The 22,816-nt window shown below is 44.6% G+C and overlaps 1 protein-coding gene across 3 annotated transcripts in view; it reads right to left on the bottom strand.

The window, feature by feature from the left end:
- The window catches only part of LOC117585707 (polypyrimidine tract-binding protein 1), a 146,971-nt gene that overhangs the window by 106,989 nt on the left and 17,166 nt on the right, over window positions 1–22,816 (bottom strand). For all 3 annotated transcript variants that reach the window (XM_034275340.1, XM_034275339.1, XM_034275338.1), the window contains exon 2: window positions 13,138–13,236. In XM_034275340.1, coding sequence (XP_034131231.1) covers window positions 13,138–13,227 — 90 coding nt within the window. In that variant the 5' untranslated portion in view covers window positions 13,228–13,236. The remainder of the gene's footprint in view (window positions 1–13,137; window positions 13,237–22,816) is intronic.

Below are 22,816 nucleotides of genomic sequence, written 5' to 3'. Positions count from 1 at the left end.
TTTTCTGCCACTTTCATTCAATTTGCACCCAACAAATCTTTTGGCTCTCATTGAGGTTTCTCGTCTCTGTTTCAACTTGGTTTTTGGCCTTTATCTTTCTTTGCTTCTGATTCTGGCTCTGGATCTGACTTTGCCACTGACTCTGTTTTCCTTCTTGGTTTTCCGACTTGGCTCTGTCTATGGCTCAGAGGAAAAGGGGGGGGGCTAACTCTTCTGCTTTCGACACCATGAAAAATTCACTTAAATTGTAATTTACTTGCATTTGCTCCCAGCAACCTTCTCCCCTCCCCACGCCTTCCAACTTGAGCTTTCGCTTTTGCCTCTTTGCCACTGCCTCTCTATCTGTGCGTCTGTTTTTGTTGTCCCCCTGCAGACAAATCTGTTCTGTTGTGCTCTGGCGCTAGCTCTGGCTCTGGCTCTGGCTCTGGCTCTGCTGTCTTGCTTAAAAATTCCTTTTGAGAAATTGAATCCCTGGCATGCTGGACCAACACGAATCCCGGCAATCCGCCTCATGTTTGTTTATCTACGCGAGTGTGTGTCTCTCTGTGTATAAGTAAGTATACATCTGCGTTCGTGTGCGTTCGTGCATTTGTCTCTCTGATGCTGGTGCTGTAGGCACCAATGGGATTTATGCTGCTCCTGCTGCTCATCTCATTTTAAGCATATTTTATCAAAAATAAAAAATATTTGTGTGTATTTTACGCTCGGTGGATGGGAAAAGTCGTCACATTCCTTCACTAATTTTTGGCCCTTGACTTGACGACTTGATTGACTATAAATGGAATCTCCTTGGGGGCCAAGAGACATCAAAAATGTGATTATTTTTTGCTTTAACTTTAAGTAAAACATGGATCTCTATGTGGAAAGAGTTTTCTTTGAAATTCAAAATTTTAGCCTTTACCGAAAAAAGTGTTGCATACTTTAGGGACCTGGCCGAAAGGTGCTGCTGCCATAACATCTCTAAAATCCGCTTAAAACTAGTTTGTTTGACTCGTCAAAAGTCAACTTTGGCCCCAAATACACACACACACACACACACACATGAACACTCAAAAGGAGCTGCAGTTTGTGTCGTTGTGTGTGTGTGTGTAAGTCACTTAAGCGCACAACATGTCAGCCATTTGACCAATTAAAAGTTTTAGCCCTAATACGCTTCATTTGATAAAGTTACGCACACACACACAGATACAGAGACGATGAGAGAGAGTGGAGAAAAATGAACAAAACCTCACTCCCCAGAGCTTAGAGCGTAAAATGAGGACTAAGACCTGAGTGCATCAATAGAGGAATTAAAAGGAGAAAGAACAACTTTGCGGAATATAAAAAAATAAAATAAACTAAAACGTTGGAAAGCTGTTAAGAACCGAGCCAGGAAATACCCTGTTCCTATTAAGAAAATTAAGACATATTTCACTCTGAGATATGATAAACACAGATGAAAATTCAGGTGCTCATGAGTCAAGCGACATACACTTGACATACACGACTAAATATTTGTTACTATAGAAGCAATAGAAACCACACCAAATTATGCACCAAAACATAGAGATCCTCTAGCTCTTATACAACAAACACAAAACCAGGTGTGTAAAGAGCCAAACGACATTTGCTTTCTTCATTCTAGCGATATTAATCATCCGATCTTAAACAGACTCTGCAATCTAAGAGATACATTTTACATGTTTGAAGATAAGCTAACCTTACTTATAAATCTGTCTCCTACTTCATTAAATCAAAAGCATTTTATTCACCTTTAAAAATCATAATCTCGCCCCCACACTGGAAAGGGTATACAAATATCAAGAGGGCCGGGGTGCCAATGGAGATTTCTCTTCGAAAATAAAAAAGTTTTCAAAGCCAAAACCAAAGCCAAAGCGGGCAAAGGCAGCAGCGGTACAACTTTTGTTGCTTATTGAAATTTATTGAGATTTATACATAATCTGTTCGCAGAGCAAAGCAAACTTTTGTGCCATCTGTCAATCACAGTGCACCAAAACCCCTGCCAATCTATGGCTTCTGGAACGAACGAGGGGGAGGATTCATCTTTCATCCTCCAGTGACCAATAAAAACGACAGGCGCAACGGCAAAAAAAGACGAAGAGAAAAAAGAGAACGTTTGACGAAACGTCGTCGATGTCGTCATCTGTCCAGGAAATAAGCGCCAATTATGCCACCAGCAAATGCGTTCGTCCGGGACACACTCCACCGTCCAGCAGGCACCCCCCGTCCACCCGTCAGGGGAACAGGACGCACAGGTTCAGTTCGGTTCGGTTCCAGCCCCAGCAGGAAGCCATCAGCTGGATGGCCAGTTAGCGCCACCAGAATTCATTTCGTTTCGCTTCTTCCAATTTCAATTTCAATTTGCCCGCTGCACGGCCCAACCAGTCCATGTCCTTGGAGCATCGACAAAGGGGGAGGGAAGCTCCTTCCCGTCTTAGCCTTAACTATAGCTATAGCTATAGCTATAGCTTTAGCCTGGGCCTGGCCTGGCCTGGCCTGGCTTGGACGACTGGCTTCTTTGGCTGTTGTCTCAAAAGCGTTTGAGGCGGAGATTTCAACGGTGGCTGCTGTTCGCTTTTCGCTGCCGATGCCGATGCCGTGGAATATCTGCTTGACCAAGCGCACACACTGAGACAGGCAGACAGGCCAGCGATGAGAGCAGGACATCGCTTTCCCCCCCAAAATACCTATGCCCAATCCACCCCACACCTCAGGTCTGCAAGGAGTCTCTGGGGGTGGGATGGAGGACGTTTGGGTGGGATCGGATGGGATGGGATGGGATGGGATGGGATGGTTCGTTGTAACATTTTGTACGCACTTCCGTTCGGGAGGCTCGTAAAGGGATTTTCCTGTATCTTGCATCCGGCCTGCTGCTTCTGCTGATGCTTCTGCCCCTTTGGCTTACTCTTTGCCGACTGCCGCCTGTCATCTTGCGCCAATGGGTCATCCATCTCCCATTTCATCCTCGGTTCTTGGTTCTTGCTTCGGTCCGCAGGCCGCAAATGTTTTATTTATATGTGGACAACGACATCGACGTCGACGACGACGACGACGATGGCGGCAAACTTTTACTTAAATATGCGTGGAGGAGGGCAGCAGGCAGGCAGCTCTGGCATCTGCTCAGGTGTGCCACCGCCACCGCCACCAACCCACTCCTCCCACTCCAGCCATGTGTGATTTCAGGCCGTGTCTCCAGCCTTTGATTGAGTGGTGCTGCGGCTCTGGCCCAAATCCGCAAAATAGATTTCCCAATTGACACATTTTTATCTTATTTTTTTCCCCCGTACTCAGGATTTGTATTTGTATCTTTTTCTCCTGTTGCAGCTACGTGGAGGGCCGCCGTCTGGTTAATAAGATTTTAATATTTATGCGGCTGTGCACTCGGAGAAAAATATTGCAGCCTTATTAGAAATAGATATTCGGCTTTTAATTGGAAGCTTTAAGAAATTGAAATGGCATTCACTTTGGTTTACAAATAATTCAATTACAAAATGTGTTTCTAAAACGGCCAATAATTAATTGAAATATTATATTTTTAACCAAATATTTATTCAGCTCTCATTTTTCGGCAGAATTAGTTAGATTCGCAAATGCTTGTCATAAATAAATTTAATTAAATTTAATTTGAAAATGCCTTTATTAATTCTCAAAGAAGTGAGGGACGGGGGATAAGGGGTACACTCGAAGATAATAGGGTGTGTCCCTGTCTCTGCCTCTCCGACGCCTTCTACTTTTTACTTTATTTGCTTTGTTGATTGTCAACATCAATTATTTAACTTTTGGTCGAGGCCTAAACACGAACTCCTTGGCACCCCCTGATCCTGGTCCCTCCTTTCCCGGTCGCGTCCTGGGTCTATTTAAAAACAGTCAAATAAGCGCACATAAAACTTATCACGCCTGAATTTGTCAGCACAAAAGCCAACGAAGGCACGGAGCCCCGAAAAAGCAACCCTTTTTCCCCTTTTATTTCTGCCCTTCGTTTTTCCTTTTCTTTCTTTCTTTCTTTCTTTCTTTCTCTTCATTTTTGTCCCACAGTTAGTTGGAAAATTTGTCGCGGCTTGGGCCGCTTCGCACTTCATTTTGTGTGTTGTCTTGTTGAATGCTAAATGCAAATGCTTTGCATACTTCATGGCATTTTCCTACGCTTTTTTCACACTTTTTTAGGCACACGCAAATGCGAGTGGGTTAAGCAGAGCCTTGGGTGCCCGGAGAGTCGGGGTGGTTTTGGTGGTTTTTCAATGTTTGGGTTTGGGTTTGGGTTTGGGTTTGGGTTTGTCGGGTGCTGGTGGTGATGGCGGGTGGCCACTTAAGACAAATTGCAAACGGGAGCCCGCGACAAAGACTTGCAAATAGGCAAAAACCGGTGCACCCTTCACTTGAGCCTCTCAAACCCTTTCCACCTTCCCCCTACACTCATTTCCTATTGCCATTCACAAAGTTCATATACAATAAGCAATAAGAATGATGCCACAGAGATTTTCCCTGCTGGCTGCCGTGAAAAGTTTCCAGAGAGAACTCCAATTTTTTTTCCGCCGTTTGCCCTCTGGAGAGCCCGTCAAGTATTTCACGCCGATTTCTGGCACTGATTTTTCACAACTAAGAAGGGACAAAAAAAAAGAAGAAAAACCACCAAACCCTCTCCCTTGCCCGTTCCAATTTCTGTCAGAGACAGCGGGCGAAAGTTGCTCGAGGGCAAAGTTATTTTCTTTTGAATATTATGGTTAATTTTCTGCGGCTGCAGAAGTACTCCAGTGGCGGAGCGCACTGGCAAAACTTTTTTACAAGCGTTTTGAGTAATTAAGCAATTATATAATCGTTGCGCCACATCAAGTATGCGCCATGTGTGTGTTTGCTGGTGTGTGGCTGTAAATATTACCAATTTATACTCGGGGTCTACGGAGCAGGAGACTGAGAAGCCGCCAGAGCCATGCATAATGCCACTTTATGGCCAAATGGCAAAACTCTCAATGCTGCAATAATCCTCTCCCTCTCTTTGCCACATCTGCGTGAACAGATGTGTGTGTGTGTGGGTGTGTGTGTGTGGGAGCGTAGCAAATGGCTGTCATGCGGTTTTATTAGAAATTGTTATCGCAGCGCCTGTTGCTGCCACACCAACACACACTCCTGCTGCTCCTCCTCGTGCTGCACTCTGTGGCTGCATCGATCCATGGCGCTTAAGTTTTGATTTTTATCTGCCCCTGGGGGTGGCGCCTCTTTGTGCTTAGAGAGGCTCTGTGCCTGGCTTATTGCTCCATTTGCTATTCGCTCTCGACGGCTTGGCTGTGGCTGTGGCTGTGCCAGGCAGAGGCTTTATCCCCACAAGTGCTTTGTTATCTGTGGAATTAAAAAACGTCGCACATATTGCTGCCAGAACGAGATGCTGCCACCTACCCTCTCCCTTTGCTGCTGCTGCTACTTTGAGTGCACTTTTAGTGTCATAAATCAGAAATTGTGACCCGCTGTTGCAAGTAGCCGAGGCCGCCCCTCGTTTTTACGAGTATTATTGCAATGTAAATACAAATTTATATTGGCATCGTAAAGGTACAAAAATCCTTTGCCGCCAGCCGCCAACTTCCTTAAGTGCACAAACACACACACATTTACGGCATGTACAAACACACACACACACACACACACACGCAGACAGAGCGCACCTGCCCCCACCCTGTCCCACCCACCAAACGCGCAGCTCAAAGGGCAACCAATCGCATATCCAATGTCAATATTTGTATTTGCTTTCTATGCGAATGCGAATCCTGGGACGGGCCAGCTCTTATTGTCGTTGCTTTTGCTTTAGAGCATTTCCTTTTTTATGATTTTGAGTTTTATGTTTCGTATTACCATTACAGCGGAGTGTAAAGCCCAAAGGGTGTGGGGTTGGGCAGAGTACAGTGGAATGAAATGCCGCAAGATGAGTCATTATTGCTGCAACTGTTTGACTATTAATTTCAAAGCGGATGCTCATTAGAGGAATTAGCTTTATGGCCAGCGAAAATAGTCCAAAATATTCTTCCTTCTTTACTTCGCCCTTTGACACCCACTGTGCCACACACACACACATCCCTGCCAACCCCACCTTGTTGCACATTGCTCCCACTGCATTATTACTTTCGCTATTCATTTTATTGTGGATGTTATTTAACCATCATCCTGGCTTGCTTCGCTGGCTCTTTAAGCCTTTATTCGCCACGAGATTAGATTTGCGGGCTGGCTTACTCCAGCGGCAGGGGACACTCGTAAGGATAACTAGTCCAATCAGCGGCTGGCAATGGCCATAACCGCAGCGACACCAAGAGTGTGGTTCTGCAGGTCCCTCAGACATGAGAAGCGCATTAACTATTCGACGCGCCATAAAAATTATGATTCCTTGGCCTACTTTTGAGGCCTGCCACTCCACCAGAGGGGGGATATCCTCTGCCAGCGCGCACGTATCTCGAGTAAACATTTTATGCCTGAGCGACAGACAGACAGACAGACAGACAGACACCTTTGATGCGTAATAAAGAGAATTCTAAAGACGCTCCATACTGAGAAAAGCATAAACCAACATAATAATTACCCAAAGCTTTGTGCGGCTCCCTGACAGGAAAAGCCAACAGCCCAACAGCCCAACAGCCCATCCCTGCCAGTCTGTTCATTCTCCCGCTTCCAGCCAGGGGGACACATGGAAATTTATTGATGCCTAGGAAGGCTCCACACACCACTTGAAGGCGAGCTCGTGTCGAGCCTTAGAGGCCATAAAAAGTTCACATAATAATGTCACAGCCGAAGACAGGACAGAGTACGAGGACCAGGGACCACGGACCAGGGTCGATTTTGGCGGCACCCTTTCTCGCGCTGATGACTGTATTAGGGATGGCAGCCCTTGCGGTCGTTTGCAGTTTTTATTACAAATTTATAGGCACACATGCAAATAAATCGCAGCGCAGAAAGCCTGAGCAGCATTGGGCTTTTTGTCTCAAGGTGGGACACACCTTCGTGGAGACAGGGAGGAGCACCGGCACGTGCATCCTCCTCCTCCACTCACCGAGAAACTTTCCCACTCAGCGCTCTGTCTGTCTGGGGCTTTCTCTTCCTGCCTTTAGTTTCGATTTCAATTGGAAAGTTTTTGCAAATTTCATAATGCTTATTTGGGCAGTCGGAGCGGGGAGGAACGAGGAGACAGACAAAGGACAGACGGCCAATGTGTTTGTCCTGGCCCAACACTTTTGCTTGCCGAAAAGTTTCAGCTCCCCTCTCGCAGTGTGTTTGTCTTTCTGTCTGTAGGTCTGTGTGTTTATCTTCCAGTTTGGTCAACAAGTTTTCCTTCGTTTTTTGGCGTGCGCGCACACACCTGGCGACAAGGACCAAACTCTCTCATCGACAACAAAAGGCAATGGCAACGGCAGGCAGGCAGGCAGGAAGGCACACAGACAGAAAGTGGCAGATATCTGGAGAGTATCCCCCCACTGACAACATTTAAGTCCGACTAATGCATGTGTCCGTTTGTGTTTGCTCTGTCCACATGTCCTGGGTCCTCTGTAGACAAACCATGGAAGCTCTCTTCCTTCTCAGTCGCTGCCAGAGAGCAACATAAAGCAATCTCTCTGCCGCACACGGCGTGAAAATCGCGAGAATAAATATTGAACTGTAAAGCCAAAGTCAACAACAAAATGTTCTGTTGCCCCAAAGGATGTGTGCTGCCATCTTGGTCGCTACCTTCGGGGCCCTGTTGTTAGGGTTAAAGCCGATTTGCTCTCCTCTGCACGCAGCTGTGACGCTCTGACTACTCCTGTCTCACCTCTTCCCCCACTCGCCATTTTACTCCAACTTTCCTTACTTTTTAAGACCACAATAATTGGCTTGTTTGCACTGAGGCTTTAAGTTTTCTTTTAGCATCAATAAGCAGGAAAATGATCGTTCGGAATTACCTTTTCCTTTTTATTATTTAAGAAATATTTTTATTTATTTTTGGTTCTATTTTTTGTACCTGTTTTTATTAATTCTCAAGCAGCTGAAAGCTTCCTTAAAGTTTGATTTCCCCAACAGTTGAATGGTGAAAACATTTAAATCTAAATGGTAATTTCTAAAGTAAACCAAGTTCGCAACTAATCAGCGAAAAGTTTTCCACTTTTCTTTTTCTTCTAAGATTTCTGTGTTGCAGAAAAATTGTCATACACAATAAAAGTTTTGCTGAAGTTGTGCAAACTTGAAAAACTATCTAATTGGAAAGGCAATTTAAGGGATTGCTTAAGGGCAAAGATATTTTTAGAAGAAACATACGCCAAAGGTTCCCACAAATATTTATGAAAGACTTTTCCTTTCATAAACGATTCATTTTCCAAGTAGTTTTCAGCCCCCCTATGGTGTTGCTGTTTTTGCCGCTCACAAATCAGTTTCCTCTGGGGTTTGTGTTGCGTTTTCTTTCATCTTGTGAAATTTTAACGAGACACCTGGGAGTTGCATCAGTTCGTGTAATTTCTTGCGTTCGGCGACACACGAAGAGAGACAGCCAGCCCATTGTGTTATCCTTGTTGTCCTTTTGTGCCCAACTATAATAAATAATGCCTGGCGCCGCTCCACTTCATTCCGGTCTGTCTTGGTGTCTCAGTGTATCAAACGCACAAATCGTACGTCGTCCCACGTTCATGACAAAAATAGTAAACCAAATGTAAAGCATTCAAGAAACAAGCAACAAGGACGCTGGAGGACAACAAATACTAAGGGATAGCACAGTTCTTCTTCAAGAAGCGTTGGGGCGTTCTGCAATGCCTTAATTGAAATTAATGTGTATCCCTTTTCGATTTCAACACAGGACTCTTGTTCGGACTGTCTGTCCGCTAAGTCTGCCTCTCTGTCTGTGTGTTGTAGATAGTTTCCGTTGTTGTCCTTGCCATGTTCTCAACGCCAACCCCCCAACCAGAATTGACTTATGCCAAGAAGCAACAAGCAGCTTGTTAACTGTTTGTGTTTGGCCCACTCTTGGCCCGCTTCGCTCCTTCAGTTTGCTTTCTCTTCGTACCCTTGAAGTGGATACTTTGAATGAGAGCTAATTTTGGGCAATGTCGAGACTGAAAGTATTCCCTAATTTTCTTCGGTTTTCCCCTTCAAACTTTCCCCCTTTTAATGCACGCTGAACACAAGTCTGAGCGGATTACCATATAATTCCATTCATTCCATTGTAGTTTGGATAATTCTGAGGGTATCTGTTGCATCGGTCTGCCCAAGTCTGGGATTTTGTTTCATTGCAAGTTTCTTCTTTCTTTGCGAGGGCTGCGTGCCCCAATAGTTTGGACACGCACAAAAGCATGCTTCATACATATCATGTTTCTCGTTTAACGATTGTTTTGTGCTCGCAGGCGGCCGTAAACGGGGGAATAATTAGCCTCCGTTGGCCCTTTGTTGTTGCTGCTGCTGTTGTTGTTTCCTAATGGCTCGACGCAATTTTGATTTTAAAAGAGGAGATGCGTGTGCCTAATGCTTGGCCAAAGTCCTTTGGTATCCTTGAGCAAATTACCCATACACCTTTGGCACGTCTCACATTGGCACGACTGGTGCTCACACAATCCCACTTAATAACTATAATTCTTAACGCTTGTTACGGCGCCACGCACAAAGCCAGAAATCAAATCAGGCGAGTGGGGACACACACTGTATCTGAATGTCCTTGTTGGCTTACTCCTGTGCGCTCTGGTGCTGTGTGCTTAATGTGCATTGCGGCGGCACGGATATACGGATATTTGGCTGGGCTTGCTCTTGCTTTTCTTTTAATTCCTTGAAATGGTTTCTCTCTGCACAAAGCACACAAATATTGAGTGGAATGAGACGAACACGAGACGTGGAACTACTTGGGTTCTGCTTCTCGCTTGTTTTCCCTCTTTTAATATGAATTACAATAATAAAGAATGGAGGAAAAGACGAACGCATATCAAAAGTTGAGGTAACGGCAACGAGCGCCAGCGAAATAAAATCATAAAAATTACAAAAGGTGTAGCAGCTGAGGAGGAGGAGAAGGAGGAGAAGGAGGAGCAGGAGCATGAGCAGCTGGAAAAACCCCGAGATCTTTTCGGAGCACGAAATGCGTTCAAGAAAAATCACCGTAATAAAGCCAAGCCGTCTGGGGGTGTCTGTGTGTGTGTGTGTGTGTGTTGCAAATAAAACAATTTGAGTGGAAATAAAAAATAAAACAACCTGCGTGTGGGGTGGTAGGTGGAAATGAACGCTTAACACAACGCCCGAATGTAACTGAAGCGCAATCCTTTGTGAGGCTTGGCAGCCAGTCATCCTCAGACAGACAAACATTTCTGGGCAAACAATGCGTTGTCCTGTCCTCTGTCTTCCCCGAAGTGAAGCAGCGCAACTTAAATTATTAATAAGTAGCATAAGAAAAACAAATGCGAGTGTATGCGGAGCAGCTTCAGATGGGAAAAAGTCTCAGGAGGAGCGGAGGAAGAGCAAGAAGATAACAGGTAGTCAAGCAGGCTAAAGACAGTCCAAGGCAACGAATCGTCCTCAAAGATGCCTGAAACGGAAGCATCTCTGTCCCTGGCCACAGACTGCGGGGTGCAATGCACGGGATAGTGCTGCTACCGTTGCCAAGGAGATTGGTATGGAGGTGACCTCATCATCACCCTTCCCATCCGTGCAAAGGGAATAGTAGAGCACAGCTGAGTGGCTTGCTGGACCGGCGCTGGATGGTGTATGGTGGATGGCGGAAGTCCTTAAGCTCGAAGGCCTTTGAACCAAGTCCATGTCCGTCTCAAGCGTTGTTTTTACCGCTGTAAACTATAGCAAAATCCTTGGAATGAGACGGATTACCATTGGAATCTAAATTCTTATTTACTTGTCCTAAAGCTAAAGCAGATAAAGTGGAGATTGAGGAGTGGGCAAAACAATTGTTGCAAGCAAATTGGTGAGTTTTGAGGGGATTCTTACTATACTTTCTCCCCCATTTTCAGTTTATTCTGCAGCTTAAAGTACCTGTGAGACATTTATCGACAAAAGTCTAAACTAAATTAAATTCTTACAAATTCCAGCAGCCACCCACCCACCACCCCTGACAACCTCCATAAAATGTCGATTTGTTGTTTGCTGTTGTTGTTCATTGTCTTCTATATTTCTTTTGTTATTAAATATTATTTTGCCGGCTCACCTTTACACGGTCAATTTTTAAGCGCCGTTTTTTTATGGCCCAAGATACACTGTCCCGGCGGATGGACACACGCCCCATCACATCCCCCTTGGCATCCCTTTCCGCACAGACCGTGCCCAGTGCCTTCCATGATTTATGCCGCGCGGTCAAGTGTAAGGGGTTCCACAGTTGGGGGCAGGAAATTGGGTTTAACAGCAGTCAGAGAGGGAGAGATCCTTTCTGTCAGCTCGTTTAATTTCATCCCATTTTTTGTTGTCTGCCGGCATTTTATTATTAAATATACTTTTCTCTCCGGCTCACAGCTATTTTTTCTCTTTTTGTTGCTTTTTTATGAACTGGCTATCACTTTCCATGGCAGCAGCAGGAGCCGCCCCCCCGCCCTCGCTGGACTACTTTGCGTGCTGTGATTTGCCTTAATTAGTCGCGTCGGCAGATCACGGATATAACCCCCAAGAACCGATTTGGGTTGGGTTCAGGGGAGGAGTGCGACGCGCCTGCCTGTCAGCGTTTAAGCTCTCACACTGCCACTGTCGTTTGTGCCCGACATAAATCAAAATTTATTGGCTGCTCATTAACCCTTCAACTGATGGATAATAAAATATGCAAAACAAAAACCTCACACAAATCATATAAACTGCAGTTCGATGAGGCGTAATTAATTGTTTGTTGAAAAGTTTGCGGCCGCGTTCCGGCCTTAATTATTTGCAAATTTGTTTGCACGCTTTATTGAAATGTTGCACAAATTGTGTGCGACAAATGTCAACAGCTTTTTGTGCTCGGTGCGGGAGGGGAACTGCATTTCACAGAAATGTGGTGACACAGTGAACGCAATAAGTTTACGCCTGTCATGACAGACAAAGCAAAGTTGCAGTCGCCAGAAATGTAATTTTCCATCAAAGCAGATGCTCCCCTCTGCAGGAGGAGGATTCTTGAAACAAAGCGAGAGCCAAAGGGCTGCAGGATATCATTTATAAAATGCGCCAAAGTGACACAAAGGAGCAGCAGGAGACAACAGTAGGCCCCAAATTAAAAGCGCATTTATATTGGTTAAGCCTTCTCTCTTTTTTGTTGGTTATTTCTTTATTCAATTGCAAAAGCGCTGCCTCCCTGCGCGGGTTTGGAGCTACCCTCTCAGGATGCACAGACCCACACACACACACCGCTGCTAACGAGCGTCCATTATGCAAACAATAAGCACAGTTTCCTTCCCAGATAACAAACAAACATCCCTTGGAAAATATTGCGCATACGACACGCCACAACACGCATCCTTCGGCGAGCGAGTGGCTTTCATTCAAAAATAGATTTATGTGCTGGCATTTAAACAGGAGGAGAAAAACGAAGGAAAATCATGAAATATATGCAGCAGCATTTATCAAAAAACGTGACACAATCCGTGGCAATGTGGAAATGTTTGTGTTCCGTTGTTCCCTTTTCCGAACCGACGACGACCATCTTGACATCATTATTCCTGAAGAGTGCATTTTGGTGTCATTAAAATGTGATCACTTCGTATTAAAGTTGTAGTCAAATGAGGGGGAGTGACGGTGCCACCATCTTGTAGCAGCAACAATTTGATTTAGTGGCACACAATATTTTACGTAAATATCTGCCCTGGCTCGCCCTGGGTCTATGCAAGGGTCTGCTCCGCGTGTATGTGTTCTGCAATAATGTCAACAATGGACGGATGTGGGGAAAACCCCTTCTCAGCAGCATCCATCTGTGGATTGTGTGTGTGTGTTTGTGTGTGTGTGTGCCCCAGTTTGTTGCTGGCTACATTTACATTTGGCATTTGTGACCCGCCCCGACCCCCCACTTGTTGACTTTTTGCCATTTGCATGATTTTCGCATTTGTTTTCGCTTAATTTACTATTTAATAATCGAGCAACGACAAACAGAAATGTCACAGGAAAAACGAGTTGAAATAACGGATCAAGGCGGATCAAGATGGAATAGGGGAAGGGGTGAAGCGTGGCATGTGGCATGTAGCAATGATAGAAACTTACCTTAACTCCAATATGAACCGATGCAAATTCTGTTTTGTGTAGTGAAGGAATCGGTATCGGTAATTGCATAGGAAGGGGGCAGGACATCATGGTCGCTACCTGTGTGAATAGATAAACAGAGAATGCAGATAGAAGTTAGTTTTATTTGGATAGAAAGAAGTGCTTCGTGTAATAAATGTAATGAAAACTCAGAGCTTAGAAATGTGTTGGGTTGCGTTTAGGATAATGGAAAATGTATGAAAGAAATGGATTATACTAGAGGAAATATAACATAATTGAGCAGAGAGCACAGGAGCAGAAGATTAAGATTAAGAAAGGAAGAGGCATTAAGGCAACAGAATACGACCGACAGACAGGCAGGCAGAGAAGCCACAAATTAGAGAAATCAGAGAAATAAAGAAAAGAATTAGAGCAACCCCAAACAAATCAAAGCAATTAAGCCAAGCAGAGAAGATCTCTCTTGGAATTGAATTAGTCTATTCGTAATTATTTATATATAAACCGTTTAATTGTAAGCCTTTCGGCTCTCGTCTGTGTAGAGGTTACTTCTCCTTTTAGCCTTTAAAATTAATACAAAATCGGAGTAATTTTACGTTGATAGAGAAGGCAACGCAGAAAAACAATAGAAAGCGCGACAGAAGTGAGCCTTCCATCATGTGAGACCCTTTGCAGTCGCCTACTTTAAGGTTCTCTTTAGCGAATATTTTCCTTTAATCGGACATAAATCTGTGAACAATGTTTGTCCGCTCAAGCAAGCGCCGCCGCTCACATTTGAAACTTTTCTATTTTCTTTTCACTTTTCACTTTGCTCCGCTCCTTCGTTGGGGCAACATTCTTTTCTGACTTGCAACAATAAGATGGCGCGCTTGCTGATAACCAAATCAATGCAACAGCTGCTGCTGTTGCTGTAGCTGATGATATCCCTCCACCCTATCCACCGTTTCACACCATTTGCCATGCAACCTGCACTGACATTTGGCCCACATTTTCCCCTCAGTCCATTTTACTGTTGGCATTGCAATTTTTCGCCTTTTCAATTTCACGCGTTTTAATGGCAGCCAACACAGGAATCGTTTGGCTGCACATCCGTGCTCCTCTCCGTGCACTCCGGTTCGAAGCAGACCCGTGCACCCTTCCTCCATACAAATCACGACCGCATTGCATTTCATTGAAGCAAAATGCCCGGCTCGTCCTGCTCGAAGGGCGTGGAAGGGATGAGGAAGTGCAGGAGTGGAAGTGCTGGGTATGGAGCCCAGGCGTGGCAAGGCCATCGTTTCATTTGGCGCCCATCATCATTGTCATTTCCGCTTTTGCGTAACGATGTCAACGTTTTTGATGGCTTCATTTCGTTGCGCGCTGCATTTCGTTTCGTTTCGTTTTGGGACGCCAAATAAATCATAGCCTAGCCATACCCTCAGCCCCCTCCCGACGACACTCTCTCTACCACTTCACTATGACTCTCTCTCTTCCGCCCAGTGCACTCGCTGTACATCCTCTCTGGCTCTTTCTATTTCCCTCGACATTCGCGCTTTTCCCAAGCAATAAAAACTTTTCGACTTTGTCATAATACGAGCAGCACACAGAAAAAAACCCAAAGGGTATGAGGCGATAAAGTGGCGCCGACTGGAGGATACCCTCTTTTATGTATAATTTACAAGCGGAACCTTAATTTATAATAGAAATTTTAATATAGAAATAGATTTTTGATCTGAAAAACATATTTCAATCATCCACAAACAATCATAAAAGCAACTGATTTCTTTAGCTCCGTAAATATTGGCACCACAATTGTACAAATTCCTGTGCATGTACCCTACAATGCCGTGATTACAATATACCCTCTTCCTTTTGCAAATACCGAATTCAAACATGAAGAGAATAAAGAGAAGGCGCCGATGAGCAACAACAAATACAAAGTAGAATCTGAAAATCAGAAAAGAAAGAAGTAGGGGAAGAAAAAGGGAAATATAGGAAGGGAAAGAGAGGGAGAGTTAGAGCGGAAAACGTTGAAAATTAAAATAGCATGACAAAGTGGCAAATGTTGTCAAAACTTTTGCATTGCTTTGCATTGCATTGCGGGTGCAGAACCCAAACAGGAAAACCAAGAAACTACACACAACATTGTGGCACTGAAGGAGAGGGTGCGGGGTAGACGAGACGGGCGCATGTCATAAAATTATGCTGCAAGCCACACACTTAACAAGAGAAACACTTGCCGCCCCACAAGAGAAACCCCATCCACGCTCTCTGTCTTGCTTTTGTGCTCTGCCATTTGTTAAAAACATTTAAGAAGCAAAAATATTTCCTATCGCATTACGCCGCCTACCACATGCTAACTACACCCCTCGCTCACTCACTGGGTGGTCTGCCTCATGTGGCACCAATCACCTGTCAATGCCCAGACGGGCATCGATTACCATCAAACACCTCTTAACGAAATCATAACTAAACTATTTATGTCCGTTCTCGTTCGATTTCAGTCCACCCAGCTCCCTCCCTTTCTCTTTCCCTCTCTCTCTCTCTGTCTATAGACTCTTTCTCTTCCTGCGTCTTGCTGGCTGTCAGATATCTATCTGTCAGTTTGTTTACGCAAATGAAAATTGTTTTAAGTGCTACAAATGTGTCATTTACATGGGCCAAAGCACTGGCCAAACTAATTAATAGAAAACAGCATTCAAGAATTATGTTCACTTTCCGTTCTTAGGCTGTTGTTGCGTATGTTTCATTTGTGATGTTTTGCTCATGTTCTAGATGTTCTAGACTTACATAGTTGTAGCCAACGAACAGGCAAACCAAAAAGACGAAAGAAAGGGCGCTTTGTGCAGGCATTCGAATGGGGCACAATTTTAACTAGATTTATTTTTATTTTATTTATTTTTATTTTTGTGGTTGAGGTATTTAACACATAGCTACACATCAGCTACCAGTCGATTTAGACCTGTCAATCCCTCTGTCCGTCTGTGCAACCCGATAATCGCCTAGTTGTCAGGGGCTATAAGTGCAAGAGAAACCAAGTTGTGCAACCAGCTCTTTAAATCTAAATGAATGTGATGAAATCTCATAAATATTTCCTATCATCGATCGATTTTCAAGGGTATGTAAACCATAAGCTTCAGTTTCTTATTCATTTCTTTCGTTCTCGCTGCTGCAACCAGTTGTCGCCATCATCAACATTATCACAAAAGTAGCGGCAAAGTGCAGCGGAGCGTGACGTTGGGGCTTGCATTTTAATGACGACAACAAACGGAAATTGACGTTGCCCCCTGACGTTTCAACCGTTCAACAATGTTGCCGCGTTTTTATGCTGACACGCGACACGCAGCCCAAAAGGAATGGGGAATGCGGCGGGGAGGGGCTCGCGGATTGGAAATGGAGAAAGAGTAAAGCGAAACCCGTGCCACACACACATGTGGCAGCCATATGAACATTGGCAACTACACTTGTAATAAATGTCCGAACTCTCAGACCCGTCTCTCTCCCTCTTTCACTTGCCACATTGATGCATGACCTCGTCTCGCTTGAGCTCCCCTGTCCGCTGTCCGCTGTTCCTGCCCCACACCCCCACCCAAGCGTTAATTTGTCCAGTTTTGTGGCATGCAACACACAGCATTCCGAGCAGGATAATAAATGTAATACGATGGCCAGCGAAAGAGAGAGAAACTGTTGCTGCCACTGCCGCCCTGTGCTGTTGTTGCATGCACAATTAGGCCTGAGGGGTAGACCCATCCACACCAACCACCCACCTCCCACACACACACACACACACACAAAAGCAATGATTAATGAGGTAGTTGCAGCCACCATCGTGCATCATTCGGTTAAGTTCCGTTGGGTTGCTCCACTGCTGCTGCTGCCAGTGGCAGTGCCACAACTGCAACAAGTTCATGGCATTTGTCGTCGCTTTTTTCCACTTCACTGGGCATGCGCGGCATGCACACACCTGCAGGCAGTGCAACTGCCACTGCCACTGCCACTGCCACTGCAACAGCTGCTGTGGCAATCGTGTTGCAAATCAAGCGAACATTTATCCACTGGCGATATTCCCGTGTACCGACGCGCCCCTGGCACTGATATCACAGATACATCACAGCTACAGCTACAGCAAACACAGAGATACATACTATGAGGTGGCAAGTTAATGAGCAGGTGGCTGCCTCTGCCGCTGCCGCTGCTGATTCACTCACTTGCATTTGGCTGGCGGCGGCCCAGAGCATTGAACCTCTGGTCATGAGTGCAATTATCATTCAATCATTCAATCAATTTGCATTTTTCAAAAGGCAGTTACGACACAAAACAATAAATCAGTCATTCAGTCGATTATCCATTCTGAATCTTATGCAATTCAATGATTAATTAAGCAAACTTTTGTTTTATTTTACTTTGTAACAGGAGATAAGCTTTCGGGATTGGCAACAGTGTTTAAATATTTATAGACATTTACCGACTGTAATTTCGATACAAAACTATAAACACGTCAATGTATTTCCAATTATTCTTCATTTTAGGTGCCACTGAAAGGTGCCCGTCAAAAATTGGCACATCCATTAAATTGAGTGTGAAATCACAGAAGTCTCCACAGATACTTCTCCGTCTCTTTGCCCAACTGATTTGCCCAATCAAAATTCAAATTTGCTCAAATGCAGATATGGCATGGCCATAATTCGTAAGCCCATTATACAGTCACACAGTCAACAGATTGAGCATAGCATCCATCAATCGATTTGCCACAGACAAACTACAGATAGCCAACAGCCATTTCCTTCTACTTTTTTATCAAGTATTTGTATGCACTCCAAGGACGCCAATGAGGACGAAGACTGCATCAATCAGAAGACCCACCCGCACACTCACAAATCGCATTAAAAAGCTCAAATCGTTTAGATTTGTGACACTAGAGGCACACACAGCGGATGTCTGTGGCAACAATAACAAAATCTAGCCAAGAAATTGTGCAGATTTGTGCATGACAAGTGAAAGTAAATATAGAGTAGGAGCAGAAGCAGGAGGACTGCCTCGTACTTTATGCAAAGAATGACGCCCATATTTCACTCACAAAAAAAAAGAAACTCCCAGCGAATGGCTCTTAATGCGTTGGGAAAACACGCCAAGAAGTTGCAGAGGCAGACAGGCAGCCAGGCAGCCAGGCAGCCAGGCAGCCAGAACTTGTTGCAACACACAGAAGTACGAGTATCTATGGATAGTTGCTCGATGCTGGAGGTGTCAACAGAAATGGAAATTGTAAGACGAGCGAAATTGAAAGCGAAATGCGAGGCATTTGCATACATTTTTGTTGACGTTTCCCAAACGTTTGGGGGATTCTATTGAACGGATGAATGATAAGGAATCATAAGAACAGACCCAGCGTACCCAAGGCAGCAGCACTCAGTGGAGTTTTTGGGGGGCGTAGTGGCAGATACAAAATAATAGCTGAGGCACAAGTGGCGTGTGCGGCTTACTGCACGTTGCCTGTGTGTGTGTCTGCTGTTTGCCCGCCTGCTTGCAACGCCTAAAACTGTGCAGCGCCGCTGCGCCACCGAGTAAATGTGTGGAAAATCCTTTTCTGTTAAGGATTTACCCCATGAGGATGTGGTGTTGACGCAGCCCCAACGCTACTACATGGTAGCGGCTTTTTGTTGCATGTGTGGGTGCGTGCGGTTTTGTTCTGCATCAAATTGCATTAGTGTTGAAAGCAGCACAAAAGCCGCCCAGACAGGATTTCCATTCCCATGCAAAGTACGGATCTAACAATGCTCTTTCGGAATGGGTCACGGGAAATCCTCCCGTAAGTCATGCTACCCTCTGGGTAGGGTATGGAAAAGATGAACCCATGGATGGAGCAAAGCCTCTCTCGCTCTGTGCCTGTGTCTCAGTGTTGCCTTTCTGTGGCTCAGTGTTGCTGTCTGTTCTCCCTCTCGCACTCCCTCTGCCTCTCGACGGACTTCGCCTTTTTGCATTCTGATCCAAGCGCATCCCTTTATTTGCCCAGAATGGGAGGAGTGGAGTGTGGAGTATGGAGTGGATTGCAGTAGGCGAAGTGGGAGGGTAATGCTGCTACTTTTGCCTAGCTTTGGGCATAAGCCTCCTCCAAGCAATGGCAGAAATTGCTGCATGCTGCATACGAAATTCAATGCAGACAGCCAGTCACCAAAGTCAGGCAAAAGCGGTGCAGCAGCGGTGCCATCATTCATCGTTTACCGACAGAGTGGCAGCTGTTTGGAGGCGAACAGGCATCAGGGGGAAAGGAAGTTGTAATTAAAAATGTCAACGTACATTCGATTTTGACGCTTAGGCCAAGCAATCGGATTGTTGCAGATTCAATGGAAGCCTTGCATGCTGTATGTTGCACCTTGCAAATGGAAAACTTCAATTGGAATGTGCAACGAGCAGGTTTTCCAGCTGGAAAAGTCTCTTAATTTGGCTCACGGAAATAACCGAAGGGCAAAAACTATTCTTCCTTTTGATATGATTTCCACCTTTACACCACAGCTGCCTCTAGTTTGGCTCTCCCTCCTGCTGTAGTCTGTAGTCTGTAGTCTGTGCAGCACTTTCAATCATTTTTATCTGCCACATGTGGCATACAAAAAAAACTCTGCGTGCTGGGTGCTGTCCCGTCCCCACAGCCCCAGCCATTCATCTCCCCGACTGACTGGCAGACAAACATTTTTCGCAAATTAAATGAAAACACCTGATGATATTCGGAGTAATAACTTCCGACTCTTCTTTCAACAAGACTCTGCCCTGCTGGATTCCAAACCTCCTCCACCCACTTTTGTGTGGAAAACTGTGCTTTGCTGCCTTTTCTTTATGTCCTCTATCAGACGGAGTGAAACAACACGGAACAGGAGGAGTGACTTTCTGAAACGAGGGGTTTGAATACCCCTGCAGCTAGATTGGAACCTGCAACTCACTGCAAGGGTACACGAATAAATATTGTGCAACTATAAAAAAAGGAACGAGAAAAAAAATGGCAAACAAAAGCACAAAAGGGAGTTCAACAAATGGCCACCACACGTTCTCCATTCAGATGAAACTTTTTTGCTGATGTTTGCTGATGACTCGTGTTCCTCCACTTCTGCTACACATTCCCATGCTATTCCCTATTCAGAGAAGAGACACAGCTCCCACACCCCTCACATACTGAAAAGAGTGTAGCGCGGCCTTGAACTGCGGCTGCGATTGCGCACCAGAGCAAAGCAATTGAGCTGTCAACCCAAAAGGCAAAAGAAACGAACAAAAACAAAGACAGAACAAACAGAAAAAACAAAACTGAAGACGAAGACGAAGCCGAAGATTGAAGCTGTCAACCCAAGAGGCAAAAGCAAAAACAAAACGAAGACGACGACGAAGCAGAAGCAGAAGCCGCTGCAGAAGACGACAAAGCTAAAGTCCCGAAGAAAACGAAAACAAAAAGCATCCAAGAACCAAGGCGCACCATCAAGAATCGCAAATAAAGCCAAAGAATTAAACTGAAGACTTTTGTTGTCGTTGTTTTTCTCGCTCTCTCTATCTCTCTCTCGTTCATTTAGTTCATGCCTTGACTGTCAATAAATGAGCTTCATTATGGTGTGAAATTGAACAAGAGCCAAAGGAAACAACAAAAACAAAAACAAAAACCTCAGCAACACAACTAGCAAGGGGGTGTGGGGATGGATGGTTGGTTGATCGGATCAAGTGTTCTTCAAACGCTGCCAAATCGGGATGCATCCAGCAGCGAATTGTTCTAGAAATTAATAACGAAAATCGTTTAAGGCATTGGGACACACACATAAATCGTACGCACTGGCATACGCAACTAAAGTGCGTTACAGAACTATAAGGCTGTCATATTGAAGATCTGTCAATGTGCGATCATTATTTATTTTATCTTATATTATTTAGTTAGTTATTAAGTTAGATATATAGTTAGATTTAATTTCATCCATTAATTCTCTTCAATCACTTGTGTTATTAAACTTTCAATCTGGAACGTACTGTACTCGCCTGTCTTTCTTAAAGATACACCATTTGTGGTGGGCTTTACAAATCCTTTTACGTAGACAAGCAACAAACTTGGTTATTAATAAATTTGCTAAGCCTGCGTAATGAGGGTCGCTCGGCCCCCAGCATTTGCCTCTGTTTTTGGTTCTCTTGTTTTATTTTTTGTGTTTTTTTTTTTTGGTCATGGCGGGCAGCGAGTGTTAATGACATCTGTGCCAGGGAGAAAGAGAGAGAAGAACGAGTTTCGGTCATGTGCAAGGAGGGGGGAAAGACTCTTTACGTCTTTCAGTCTGCTGTTTTGGCTCTGTCTGTCAGGCACTGAAAAATGTTTGTGCATGAGAAATTGCCTTGGCCCAGGCCAGGCCAGGCCAGGCCAGGCAGCCTGCAGTAGACACATAAATTCTCATTTAGCATCGTCAAATTAATGACTTCAAAAACGTCTCTCATTGGGCAGTTGGACTGACTGACCGAGTACTGGTTGCTTTCGTTCCCCTTTTACCGCATAAACCCCCCAATCCACACGGCCAGCCTAAACGACAGACGAAACGTGAGTCTCCCGCCATAAAACTGTTTGTGTAGAGATTCAGTGGAGACCCAGGGCAGCGGCACACAGCTGATCGGAGGGCTTACAGATGGTAATGATGAGCTCATACCTGAATGGCGGAGTGGAAAAACTTGTCAGGCAACTTAACCGGCTGTCGGCTGTCGGCTGCCGGCCGGCAAACCCCAACACAAAGACACACACTTGCAACTTGCTTCAAACTACTGCCACTACGGGCCACTACGATTGAATGAAATTATATAACATCCAAACAGCACGATGTTGCTTTGTTGTTTACAGTCTTTACAGACGTTTTTTCTTTATTTATGTGAATTTTGTTCACATTCAAAAACATGTGCAAGTTTATGGGCTTCTGCTTTTTGTAGCGCCAACGAAACTTGTACTTTTGTTGAGCAGTTCTGTTTTTGCTTTTATGAGTCTTATTTTTCTGTAGGGAAACCCATTCATTTGATGTCCCTCTAGGCACTGGGGTCATGGGAACTTTGAGACTTTTAGCAGGGTCAAACTATGACAAATACAACATGAGATACATAGCTCATAATGAAAAGAGTTTTCCTGATAACATATTAAATGCGAAGGGTAGCCAACATTTGCTTCATTATTGACTTCCGTTCCAAGCTTCTGTTGAGGCTTCTTCGTAAAGCAAATTGTTTACACAACGCAATTTATGGGCAGCCATTGCCCCTTCTAACACTCTTGCAGACAACCGACAGAAAGAGCCACAAGATCACATTCGACGACAGCTTCTATGATCGATCTCTGATCAAAGATAACTTTGGTTAAAGTTTAAAGTTTTCAATGAAACTTTAATTTACAAACTGAATAACTTTCATTTTTAGTTTCACTAAAAACCGACCTTGACTTTGATTATGATGCCTCCTCTATCGTTTTTATTCCCGGGATTTTTTCCATAATTAATCAAAGCTTAAGCCATACAGAGAGCGAGAGTGGTAGACATGGTTAAAACTTGATTCATCGATGACAGTAAATCTCTTTCTTCAGAAGACGGAAGCAAATAAGGTAATGTACATTTAGCTGTCGCTGGAAGGGACGATGGGGATGGGCACTGGGATTGGATGGGAGAATCATGTTTAATGTCTGATTAGCATGCGGCTATTAATAGAAGGCGAAGACCCGGAG

The sequence above is a fragment of the Drosophila guanche genome, unplaced genomic scaffold, assembly GCF_900245975.1.
Source record: "Drosophila guanche unplaced genomic scaffold, DGUA_6, whole genome shotgun sequence".
NCBI lineage: Eukaryota > Metazoa > Arthropoda > Insecta > Diptera > Drosophilidae > Drosophila > Drosophila guanche.
Note: the sequence above shows the minus strand (reverse complement) of the source record. Positions and strands in the feature narration are given on the sequence as shown.